The sequence below is a fragment of the Neofelis nebulosa genome, chromosome 7, assembly GCF_028018385.1.
Source record: "Neofelis nebulosa isolate mNeoNeb1 chromosome 7, mNeoNeb1.pri, whole genome shotgun sequence".
Classification (NCBI taxonomy): Eukaryota; Metazoa; Chordata; class Mammalia; order Carnivora; family Felidae; genus Neofelis; species Neofelis nebulosa.
In genome coordinates this window covers 21,076,812-21,090,029 of record NC_080788.1, presented here as the reverse complement: position 1 = coordinate 21,090,029, position 13,218 = coordinate 21,076,812, and the positions used below count along the sequence as shown (strand labels likewise).

General features: G+C 42.3%; 1 protein-coding gene across 4 annotated transcripts in view; it reads right to left on the bottom strand.

Moving 5' to 3' along the window:
- The window catches only part of ENTREP2 (endosomal transmembrane epsin interactor 2), a 463,593-nt gene that overhangs the window by 262,965 nt on the left and 187,410 nt on the right, over positions 1-13,218 (bottom strand). For all 4 annotated transcript variants that reach the window (XM_058736804.1, XM_058736807.1, XM_058736805.1 and 1 more), the window contains exon 2: positions 8,423-8,479. In XM_058736804.1, coding sequence (XP_058592787.1) covers positions 8,423-8,479 — 57 coding nt within the window. The remainder of the gene's footprint in view (positions 1-8,422; positions 8,480-13,218) is intronic.

The following is a 13,218-nucleotide window of genomic DNA, read 5'->3' as shown; positions in this document are numbered from 1 at the left end:
TAGTATACATTTTAGCTTATAGCAGTTTGCCTTCAAATGACATACTTCTGCACATATCTTTTAGGAGTCTTACACTGTATACCCCCTCCTCACCTTTATACTCTTTTTTTTCACAAATTTTCTTCTACATATGTTAAAAATCCCACAATATGCTGATATGTTTTTCTTCAGATTTCCTGTTCTATGTGTACACTGAGCTTCTTAGATCTGTGAGTTTATAGTTTTTATCCAATTTTTGGGAAAAAACATGGCTATTATTTCTTTTTTTAAAGTGAGATACAACTGACATAGAACATTATATTAGTTTCAGACATACAACATACTGATTCGATACATGTATGTTATGAAATGATCACCACAGTAAGTCTAGTTAACATTCATCACCACACCTTGTCACAAAATATTTTTTCTTATGATAAGAACTTTTAAGATCTACTCTCTTATTTTTGAATATTTTTTATGTCCATTCCCACTCCTTTAGGGACACCCATTTCACATATATTAGGCTTCTTAAAATTGTCCCATATAGCTCACTAATGCTCCTTTCATTTTTCACAAATTCTTTTTTTTCCATGTTCTACATTTGTATAATTTCTATTGCAATGTCTTGAGTTCACTAAACTCTTCTTCTCTCTTATTGAATCTGCCATTAATCTCATCCAGGGAATCTTTTCTCTCTTACCTTGTAATTTTGATCACTCAGAGTTCAAATGGGTATTTTTTATACCTTCCTGTCTCTACTTTTTGAACATCTGGAATACAGTTACAATAACTGTTTTAATGTCCTGGTCTGCTATTTTTAACATGTGGTAAGTTTTTTTTATCAGTTTAAATTGGTTTATTTTTCTCCTCATTTCAGGTTGTATTTTCCTGTTTCTTGGCATGTGTAGTAATCTTTGATTGGACGTCAGACATTGTGATGATTATCTTGTTGGTGCTGGATGTTTTGTACTGAACATTCTTGAACTTTGTTCTGGGACACAGTTAAATTACTTGGAAATGGTTTGATTATTTTGGATCTTGCTTTTAAGATTTGTCAGAAAGGACTGGAGCAACATGTACTCTGGAGCTAATTAATCCCCATACCGAGGCAAGATTCTTCTGAGTATTCTACTCACTGCCCCAGTGAATCACGAGGTATTCCAGGCTGCCTGGTAGGAAAACCCTGCTTTTATGCCTGCTCTGTTCCCTCTAATCTGCTCAGATGATTCTTTCCTAGCCTCAGGTAGTTTCCTCCCATGCAAGAGCTGATGAATGTCAGCTAAATACTCATCGGAGATCCTCTGCAGACCTACAAAACTCTCTGTCTATGGAAGTCTCTCCTCTGTGGTACTTTGTTCTGTGAATTCTAGCCATCTTGGGATCCCTAGACCTTCACCTTCTTCTCCTTAACTCAGCAAGTGTACCAGGTTCTGCCCAAGTTTCCCCTACCTGTGCAGCAGTCTGGAAACTGTCTCACAGCTAGGGACAATGTTAGGACTTACTCTTAATGGTGGAGGATCAAGATAGAAGAAATATACAGTAGAATCAGGCCAGATTTATTGCTACCAGCTAAGCAGAGATTCTGGCATTCAATGTTTAGCTGCGGCAGTTAAGAAAAGCTCAGTTTGTTTGGTTAGCTGACATAGGAATCCAAAGGTGGGCTACACTAAATGAAGCTGAAAAGCCAGACTTCCATAGTATACCACAAGAGGAAGAGATCTAAAGGCTTAAGGAGACTGGAATGATAAGAGTGCATTGATCCTATAAGACTTGCTCACCCACCCCGGAAGATCCAGAGAATACATCTTTCACCACAACTATAAGAAATCTGTGAGAGGAACTCTAGCATCCTTGAAGAACTTTGCGGTGACTCTTCTCTGTAAGTCAGAAATCCGAGTGTCAATGTCAGTACCATCAAACTGGGTTCCCTAAATGCAATAAGGATTATTGGATTCTAGGGTGGCAGGGACCAAGTGGCAGCACTTTATCACCAAAGACCAGGTAAGTGTGGTTACTGTAATGGACAGTGGGGCCAAAGAAGTGATTAGAAGAGTATGACTCATAGAGATGCTAGGTGTTGGCTCCTAGAAGTTCTATTTCTTTAATTAAACCTTCACTGATACACATTCCATCTTGGTTGATAAAATTTCACAAAAGTAAACCACTATCAAAAAGCTAGACTCCTCAAAAACTATAATACAAAATTCAAACAGCACTAAATACATCAATGGATCCATATGATACTCATAGTCCTACAAATCAGTGCTTTTAAAAATAGATTTACTTTGCTTTAAAAAAAACTGAACAAAATAAATGGAATTTTTTATTTATAAAAATGAATTCTAAAAAATGTTTTTAGCCTCATGCTTATTACTCTCCCAACAGTATTAGTTGTTACAAATAATCTAATGGCCATCTCGGTACTACTGCACTCAAAAATTAAAAAAAATATATATGCTGCCTGTGATTATGTGTGAAACTAGTTCCATTACTGATATATAAGCAATCACAAGATATTTCACTGAATCTTTCAAAAATTACTTAAATCAGAGCTATATAATCTGATTCCTAATTGCAATCTAGCATAATGTAGAACCTTTCATAGTTTAATGTAAGAAAGACGATTATCTCAATCATAGGAGACACTCCTCAAACTATTATAAAAAATAGAAAAGGAAGAAAAGCCTCCAAATTCATTCTATAAGGCCAGCATTACCTGATACCAAAACCAGACAAAGAGACTACAAAAAGAAAGCAAGAAAGAAAGAAAGAAAACTACAGGCCAAGACCACTGATGAACAAAAATGCAAAATCCTCAACAAAATATTAGCAAACTGAAGCCAACAATACATTTAAAAATTATTCATCATGATAAAGTGAGATTTATTCCAGGAATGCAAAAATCAATATTCACAAATCAATTGATACGATACATCACATTAGTAAGGGAAAGGATAAAAATCATATGGGCACCTCAATAGATGCAGAAAAAGTATTTGACAAAGTACAACACTCATTCATGTTAAAAACTCTCAATACAGTAGGTTTAGAGGGAACATACCTCAACATAATAAAGGCCTTACATGAAAAACCCATAGCTAACATCATACTCAATGGTGAAAAACTGAAAGCTTTCCTTCTAAGATCGGAAACAAGACAAGGATGTCTGCTGTCACCATTTTCATTCAGCATAGTACTAGAAGTCCTAGCTGCAATGATCAGACAAGAAAAAGAAATAAATAACATCTAAATTAGTAAGGAAGAAGTAAAAATCTCACTATTTGCAGATGACATGATACTATATATAGAAAACTCTAAAGACTCCATCAAAAAACTACTAGAACTAAAAACTGAATTCAGCAAAGTCACAGAATACAAAATCAATATACAGAAATCTGTTGTATTTCTATACACCAACAACTAAGTAGCAGAAAGAGAAATTAAGAAAACAATCCCATTTACAACTGCACCAAAAAAAAAATAAAATAAAATACCTAGGGATTAATGTAACCAAGGAGGTGAAAGAACAGTACTCTGAAAACTAAAAAACACTGATGAAAGAAATTGAAGATGACACAAACGAATGGAAAGATATTCCCTGCTTATGGATTGGAAAAACCAATATTGTCAAAGTGTCCATACTACCCAAAGCAATCTATAGATTTAATGCAATCCCTACCAGAATACCAACAACAATTTCACAGAACCAGAACAAATAATCCTAGAATTTGTATAGAACCACAAAAGACCCCTACTAGCCAAAGCAATCCTGAGAATGAAGAAAAAAGCTGAGGTATCACAATCCCAGATTTCATGATATACTACAAAGGCTCTAGTAATCAAAAGTAAAAGTATGGTACTGACATAAAAACAGACACACAGATCAATAGAACAGAATACAGAGCCCAGAAATGAACCTATGATTATATGGTCAATTAACCTATGACAACGGAGGCAAGAACATACAATGGGGAAAAGATAGTCTCTTCAACAAATAATGCTAGGAAAACTGAACAGCTACATACAAAAGAATGAAACTATACCACTTTCTTACCCATACAGAAAAATAAACTCAAAATGGATTAAAGACCTAAATGTGAGAACTGAAACCATAAAACTCCTAAAAGAAATCTTAGGTAGTAATACCTTTGACATCAGCCACAGAAATATTTTTCTAGATATGTGTCCTCAGGCAACAGAAATAAAAGCAAAATTAAACTATTGGGACTACATCAAAATGAAAACCTTTGCAGAGTGAAGGAAATCATCAACAAAATGACAAGGCAACCTACTGAATGGGAAAAGATATTTACAAATGGTATATCTGGTAAGGGGTTAATATTAACAAAATATAAAGAACTTATATATACAATGCCAAAAAAAAATCTGATTGAAAAATGGGCAAAGGACCTGAATAGAATTTTTCAAAAGAAGATATATAGATGGCCAACTCCCACATTAAAAGATTCTCAACATCAGTAACCATCAGGGAAACGCAAATCAAAACCACAATGAACTATCACCCTACACCTGTCAGAATGACTAGACTAAAAAAGAAAGGTGAAAACAAGTGTTGGTGAGGATGTGTAGAAAAAGGAATTCTTGTGCACTGCTGGTAGGAATGCAAATTGGTGCAGCCACTGTGGAAAACAGTATGGATGTTCCTTAAAAAATTAAAAATAGAAATACATATGATCCAGTAATTCCACTACTGGGTATTTACTCAAAGAAAATGAAAAGACGGAATTAGAAAAACATATGCATCTCTATGTTTTCTGCAGTATTATTTACAATAGCCAAGATATGGAAGCAACCCAAATGTCCATCAAAAAATGAACAAAAAAAGAAAAAGTGGTATACACACACACAAAGAACTATTACTCAGCCATAAAAAAAGGATGAGATCTTGCCATTTGCAATAATACGGATGGACTTAAAGCACATAATGCTAAGTGAAATGAGTCAGACTGAGAAAGACAAATATCATATGATTTCACTCATGCATGGAATTTAAGAAACAAATGAACACAGAAAAAAAAGAGACAAAAAACAAGACTCTTAAAAACAGAGAACGGGTGGTTGCAGAAGGGAAGTTGGGGGGGGGATAGGTGAAATTGGTGAAGGGGATTCAGAGTACATTTATCATGATGAGCATTGAGTAACGTACAGAATTGTTGAATCATTATATTGTACATTTGAAACTAGTATTAACACTGTACGTTGGGGTGCCTGGGTGGCTCAGTCAGTTAAGCATCTGACTCTTGATTTCAGTCAGCTCAGCTCACGATCTCACAGATTCATGAGTTCAAGCCACACATCAGCCTCCATGCTGGCACTGCAGAGCCTGCTTGGGATTCTCTCCCTCTATTTCTCTGCCCCACCCTGCTTGCACGCCCACATGCTCTCTCTTACTATCTGTCAAAATAAACAAACTTTAAAAAAAGGCTGTATGTTAATTATGCTTCAATAAAAAAGGAAAAAAGAACCACAGTAATGCAAAAATACATATTCTCTACTGAGATAGCTATCACTAGTTTTCAGCATATGAAAAGCTCTTATAAAATACCAGGCAGAAATTTTCATCCTCCTCTCTCTGGCATCACATTCACCAGCCTGGAAGGGGCAGTCTCCTGCCCCTTGCTCTCAGACAGCCTGCTGCCTCTCTCCCTTCCCTTTTCCTAACTGAGGCTTCCCTCCAGCATATCAGTCACTCTGGGCAAGAAGTAAACCCTTCTTCATCCCATTCTGTCATGTAAGATCGTATTGAAAAAGAAAGGAGATGCAGCAGAGATTAGGTTGGGCACACATGCACCAGCCCTTCACAGGAAAAGATATTGCCAGCAAACCAATGACAGCACCAAAATCCCGCCATCAGCATGGCCCATGCATTGCTGTCCTCATCCAGCAACCCCTGCAAGGTGTCAGGCATTGGCTACGCAGGCCCTGGAGCAGTAGGGCCCAGAACTGCCTCTTCCAACCACCCCATGGGAGACAGCCTCTTTCAGAGAGGTTGTTAGTGGGGGCAGAGGGTGATGTATCCCCTGGAAATGAACCAGAATACTCATGGTAGCTTCTTCAGCTTTATACCCCCAGAAGGAAGGAAACACTATGATTAGGGTACAAGACAGAAGCAGGAGCTTGGGATAAAAGAATTATTTAAATCAAGACTTCAAGCCATTCTAGCTGAGTCTAGAGAATGAGATTTACTAATGAATCAAGACTAGATTGTCCTGGTAAACACAACTAGAAGAACGTTCTTATGGTAGAGACAACCATCCGTCTACCAAAATCACTGCCCTCCTCTTCATAGTATGGAGCTGCCTCTGGGAAGTGCCTGCCCGGGAAGGAACTAATTTTCCAGCTTCCTTCCCAGCCAGACAGGACCATGTGACAGGCTCTGTGTTGAGTGATGAAGGTCATCTTCAGAGCCTCCTCCACTATTTTCTCTTCCACTGAAATGCAGCTGACTCCACAGGCCTAGGAAATTGTAGAGCCCCAGATGGAAGCAACCAGGGTCTCTGGATCACCCGTGATGGGGAATGGCCACTGCCTGGAATGCCCACTCGAGAAGCAAAGTTGTGTCATGTTAAGCCACTGAAAGTCTGGGATTTATTATAGCACCTAGTGTTATCCTAAGCCACCCCCTTACACACCTAAGTAAGGAAAGTGGTCAGTCAAACTAGGGGACCCCCTTCTCTTCTATCTGGGGCTTGGGCAGAAATAAATCAATGGGAGGAAACGCTGACCATTGCCCAGAGAGCAGCTGGTTCTACACCAATGGACAGGGATTAGTGGACAGGCATTTTGAAAGTTCTGCTGTGGTATCCCAGTCTGGTGTTTCATCCTGCTTCCTAGGGTGAGTCCCTAACACCCCACCCTACTGCTCTGGCTTCCCCAGGACACACCTGAGCCACATCCATAAGGAGTCCTGACTTCTTGTCAGCTATAAACTGCACAGCATCCTTCAGAATAAAATGCGCAACCTCATGAGAATCTCCATCCTGGGGCCAGGTGTGGGGGCAGGTGTGAAGGGTGGCTGAGTGATGGGTGCCATTCCTCTTGTCTTTTTGCCCACATACCCACCCAAAGGATTTGTGGCTTCTTCTTGTTTGGCATCCTCTGCCTGCCTTCAGAGGCCTTCCTCTGCCTGCACTGCGAGGACAGGTGAGGAGGAATGGAGCAAGCTGTCCCTCCATGTCCCTAAAGGACACCCAAAAGCACAGCCAAAGGACATCAGACCCCACAGCTGGTGTGTCCACCACCATTTCCCTCTGCATAAGAGTCAGCTTGTTGATAACATTAGCTGGCATTAGCTTTAAAATACTCCAGCAAGGGGCTTGGATGAAACAAGACAGGCCAGTGTTGATCTTTATGGAAGACAGATGGGGGCTACACGGGGATTTATTATACTAGCCTCTCTTACTTTTATGCATGTTTGAAACTTTTTACATAAAAAAAATAACACCTTTTTTTGCAAAGAAAATTTCTTGATGGGTCATAGGAGAAGAGGCTCACTGAATTAATGCCACTCCTTCTCTTCCCCATGCCTCTTCAGGACGCCCTGGTAACTCTCATGAGGAGGAGGTGTTTACAACAGGCAGACTTGTGGGTTTTTTCTATTTCCATTAATATTTAGTACATGTCATTATCTCCAAATCTAATCACTTAAAGAAGATATTTTAAATAATTGATTACTACAAAAGACAAAGAGGCCACACCATGTTTTTTCATTATCCATCAAAACCTAGAAAACCTCTTCGTCTGGTCCTGACACGGACGCATAAATATATTAATGCATACACTGAGAAAAACACGCATACAAATCAATAGACATGAATTTGCTTGGGGTACTTTTCAGAGAGAAAAACCATCATTTCCTTTCCATCCCCCGTGAGGCCTGCCCCTCCTCCCAACACAGTGACATAGCAATGAGAGAAAGGCTTCAAGCGGTACCCCTGCACTCTTCTACTCAAATAAATGTCTTCTCTTACACTCCCAAGTTTCAGTCTCCAAAACATACAAACAGCCAACATGTCTTGAACTCTGATAAAATATGTGCTGCCTTTGTGGTCATACGCATGCATATGTATATGCACGAACGTGTTCACACACCTAGAGAAAACGCTTGCATCTACACTTCTTACAATGTCTTTGTTCCTGGCACGTCCTTGGAGGAGGGCACCCAAAGAGAACCATCGCAAAGATGGCACATGAGCATCTCAGACAGACACCTGAGGGCTACCCTCAGATGTACGGAGGGAAGATGCATGGTGGCTGTTAACTACATGCCCGTCTGCATTGACAAGTGCCAGTTTCATGAAGGTCTGCATCCTGTTTTCTGCACAGAGCCAGAATTCTTTGCCATTGCCCTTAAAGCACTCACATCTCCACGGGGAGGGCCCTGCTCCAAGGCCACCAGGGAGACTGCGTGCGGACTTACCACGAGGGAGAGAGGCCTCTTCCAGGAGACGACGCCAATGAGTCCTGACAGCAGCACCTGGAAGGACAGACAGTGCAGGAAGGTAAGACTCTTTGGAATCCGTTAACAGATGATCAAAACACAGTATTAGCTGATCAACCCAAAGAAGGATGACTTCTAGAATATGGCTCACATACATGAGCTGGGTGACCATGAGGTGTGTGGTCCATCCAGACGTTCAGAGCCTGCAGCACACGGGCCTCTGAGACCACCAGGAGGTCCTGACAGGTCACTTATGTTCTTTATGGACAGGCCCAAGAACAAATGTGCTTTCTGAAAGTGTCTCCATTGGGCACTTATTCCCCTCTGGTCCTGTGAGTCATTTAGCCCTGTGACTTAAAAATCACAGAGAGGACTGAAAACACTACTTTGGGAAAAGGCAGAGCCACCCCCCTTGCATGTCACCTGAGCGCATGCCTTCTGTGCATGGGTGCTGGGTACAGCAGACCTACCAGGCCCCCCTCTACCCTTTCACACGCTTGGTCCCCAGCCAGCTTCCCACCTCACCAGGAAGGGGTGCCACCAGATGAGGTCCCGGCTTTCCACATGCTGACTCTGAGCTGCTCGCTTCTTTCCCAGGCCAGCCCCCCAGGCTTTGCTGCCCCAGGACCCACAGAGCTGTCTCCTCCAGAACATCTTCTGGCAGCCACTCCCTTCTGTTGGCCCCTCCCCTCTGGGTAGCCCTAACCACAGGAACACCCTCATGTCTTCTGTTCTCAGGAGAACCACCCCTCAGCTCCTGGCCAACCTTTCCCCCAGGCTGCTCCAAGCCCATATTCCCTGAGGCAGACACTGGATGCTGATCCTGAAATTCCCAGTCTCCTTGGGTCCAGGCAGGGCAGACAGATCAGAGAGACACAGCCGCTCTCTCCCCACTACAGTGTGGCTTCAGCTCTTGCCACTGGCAGACACACTTCCCAAGGTCACATAAGGGGTCCCTGAGTGCAACACACAAGTACAGCGATCTCGGCTTGAAGACAGGAGGCTGACCACATCTACCTATGGGTGGCACACTGTCCTCTAGGCTCTGTGTCACTCCCCTGACACTCTCCCTTCTCTGGCTGCCATCCTCTGCTCCATGCTGTCCTTCCATGTCTCCCTCCCCTTCCCACTTCCCAAGACCTCTACTCAGGCTCCGGCTCTGCCTGAGCCATCTGTCATTGGGGATCCTCTAACACTATCCACCAACACCTCCTGCAGGTCGGTCCCTGACTGCGGAATCACACTGCCTGCCGGGCACTGCTCCTGGTGTCACTCTCCACCTCAACATGTCCAAAAATGCACCTGCAATTTCTACCTCCCCAACCCAGTCTCCCTCTTATCGTCTCTACCTCCCACAATGGCACCCCTCCTCCTGGTCGCTCAGATGCAAATTCCAGAGACAGGCCAACATCCAACCACACACAATAAAGAGGAGAGGGCTGCAGCTCCCCCTTTGACAGGGAAATATGCTGGGAGGCCCCACTACAAGTAAGGGATTTTCTTACAAGGTCTTTTGTAAAGATAAATCACCCCAACTTTCTGCTGTGGGTATGGACCAGGCAGTTGGGCCCTGGGATGGAGGGCTTTGGAGCATTTCCCCCTGGAATTCCAAAAGGACTGAATCAGTCCCCAGAAGAGAGTATCTGGCTGAATAGACCCCCAAGGTCCCCTTGGCAAACACTTCTGCAGTGGGTGAGGCCAAGTCTTAGACCCAACAGTCTCTCTCACACCCTGCACCAGCCTCAGGTGGGTTTCCAAACACATCTGGACATCTGGTCTTTCATAGGAACACATCTGGTCTTTCATAGGAAAGACTTGTGAACCTTATTCTCACAGACACACACACACACACACACACACACACACACACACACACACACACAAATGAATCAGAGAGAGCTCAACAGGGCACTCTGCTCCCAAGCATGTCATATATGTATATTTTCTTCAATGCATGCATCCTGCAAATAAGTCAATATTGACAATATTATTTACAAACATTTTCCCATCTCCCAAATCTCTCTTCATGATGCCCCCCAGCTGCAACCTGTAAAGAAACCCTTGACTACTGTTCTCCTGTGTCTGGTTGAGCCCAGTCCCTCGTTCTTCTTCCACAATGCCTATGACCTCTCTCTTTCCCATCTGTATCCAACACAGTCTCCCTCTTGTCATCTCTCCTGACACTGTGGCATCCCTCCTCTTGGTCACTAAAACCCAAATCCTGGAGGTGGTTTGGCCCAGCTGGCTCTGACCCTGCCATCTCCTTAGGATGTGACTTCCAAAGAGTGTCCTCTGTTTTCCCTTCACACCAACACCAGCCTCATCCAGACAAAACCTGGATAGAGGATGGGAAAGCATGCCTCCCAGAAAATGTCCTTTTATACTCTTCCTTCTACTTCTCACTTCCACCATATAAAATTTTACCTATTCTTTAAGACATGGCCCAATGCCTCCTCACTCAGGAAGGGCCTCTGAATTCATGAGTACATGGGGCCCCACTAAATCCCTAAACTATGACCAGATCTCTCAAGGCATGTTTAATAAGCTCAGACAGAACTCTTTGATCTCTCCTAAGCTGAAGTTTATAAAAGTATCAAATGTCTATAGTGACCAAGTGACTCGTAACAGAAATATTATTGGAAACCCACAAACCTCCAAAGAGCAGGCATTTATAAACACAAAGGAAGTGAATATCACTTAACTAAGGCCACAGTATGAATTCTTGACTTTCCTTACTTCCATCATAAAGTTATCATTCTATGAATTCCCTCAAATAATTTTATTTCCAACAAATATGGACAATTTGCTTTACTGGGGAAAACTACATTTCTAAGAATCATTAATAACTAATTGAGGGTGGATTCAATTCCCCTATACAAAGGAAAAAAATAAAATCATCAGACTCAGTGGGGCATGGAAATCCTGAGATGATCCCTGATGACCTGTAGCCTTGATTATCAATACGATAATCAATGATAAATTATGGTAATTATCAATATAATTTACACTCCTGCGATCCTATCTAGCACCTCTTAAAATAATGTTACCTTGGCAACACCTTGACTGCAGCCTTGTAAGACCCTGACCAGTTGACTCAGCTAAGCCATGTCCAGACTCCTGACCTAAGAAACTAAATGGTGTTGTTTTAAGCTATAAAGTTTGTGGAAGTTTGCTACACAACATAGAAAACTACTTACTATGGACTAAATGTTTGTGTCCTCCCCAAATCCACATGAAGTCCTAACCCCTAATGTGATGGTATTTGGAGGTAGTACTTTTAGCAGGGAATTAGGGTTAGATTAGGTTGTAAGGGTAGGGCCCTCATGATAGGATGGTGGTCTTACAGGACGAGAAGGATCTCTCTCCCTCTCTCTCTTTCCCCATATGCACACACCATGGAAAGGCCATGTGGGGACACAGTGAAGTTTTTTTTTTACGTGTATTTTTGAGAGAGAGAGGTAGAAAGCGAGCAGGGGAGGGGTAGAGAGAGACAGGGAAACAGAATCCCAGACAGGCTCCACGCCATCAGCACAGAGCCCAAGGCAGGGCTTGAACTCACAAACCATGAGATCACGACCTGGGCCAAAAGCAAGAGTCAGATGCCCAACCCACTGAGACACCCAAGCTCCCCCACAGTGAGGTTTTGACAGTCTGCAAGACAGGAAGGGGGTCCTCACCAGAACTCAACCCTGATCTCAGACTTCTAGCCTCCAGAATGTGAGGTTAACTTAACTGTTGGTTAATCTGCCCAAACTATGGTACTTTGTTATGGCAGCTCAAGCTTATCAATACACTAATACAACCAGAGTGCAATATTGGATTCTTGTTTTCAAATGTCCACTCTTTCCCCGTGTCTCCCCCCACCAGAAGCTGACTTCCCTGCTCCTCTGACCTAGAAGCATTGGTACCCACGCTAACAAGGGAGGGAGGCACAGGAGAATGGAGAATGGCTTGGAAGAGAGTCTTCAAAGCCTAGGTGCCACAATGCCTCCTCCCTGAGGATGCCTCCTGGTCCACTTGGCAACAGAGAAGAATGGAGTGTACCTCTGCTCAGAAATGATCAGGTCTGAGTTTGAACTATTTTTTTGCTCAATTCCAGCTACTGGTGAGAATTATGTTGCATGTTCCACCAGCTCAGTAATTCCTCAGGTTTATTTTGTACCACTCTGGTGAGGAACGGGGTCATGGAGCTAGTTAGCCGTGAAATTACTGCAGCTCGTGAAACCTTTGTCCCATTTAATTTGCCAATATCGTTATTCAAAGTCCACAGTTTACACAGAATATGAAGAAATTTAAGAGGGTCAGAGAAGAGTAATATATGATTAAGTGGCTGTGAAAGAAAAGACCAAAAAAAAAAAATGGGAAAGGCATGATACTGTTCAGAGAGAGAGGGGGACTTAACTTTTCAAGCACCTGCAAGTTGTTAAAAGGACACCAACCCACTTTTTTCTCCACTTCCCACCCAGCCTAAATAGAGGCAAGAGATAATATTAAAAATGAGACAGAATTTCCTGCTGTTGAGGGTGATGAAAGGGGATAATAGACTGCCAGGAAGTAATGGCATCTTTAGAGCCAAAGGTCTTCCTGTTTGATTGGTATTGCTGCCTGAACACAGAGGCCTGGAAAAAATTAGCTCTTTAAATCCTGTCCTCTTTCATTGCCCCAAATCAAGAATTTTCTTTGGAGCTTCATTCCTGGTTCAAAGGCAAATGGTAATGCAACATTTTAGGTAGGGAAGCAAGTCCTTCTAGAATGCAGACTTGAAAGTCAATTAA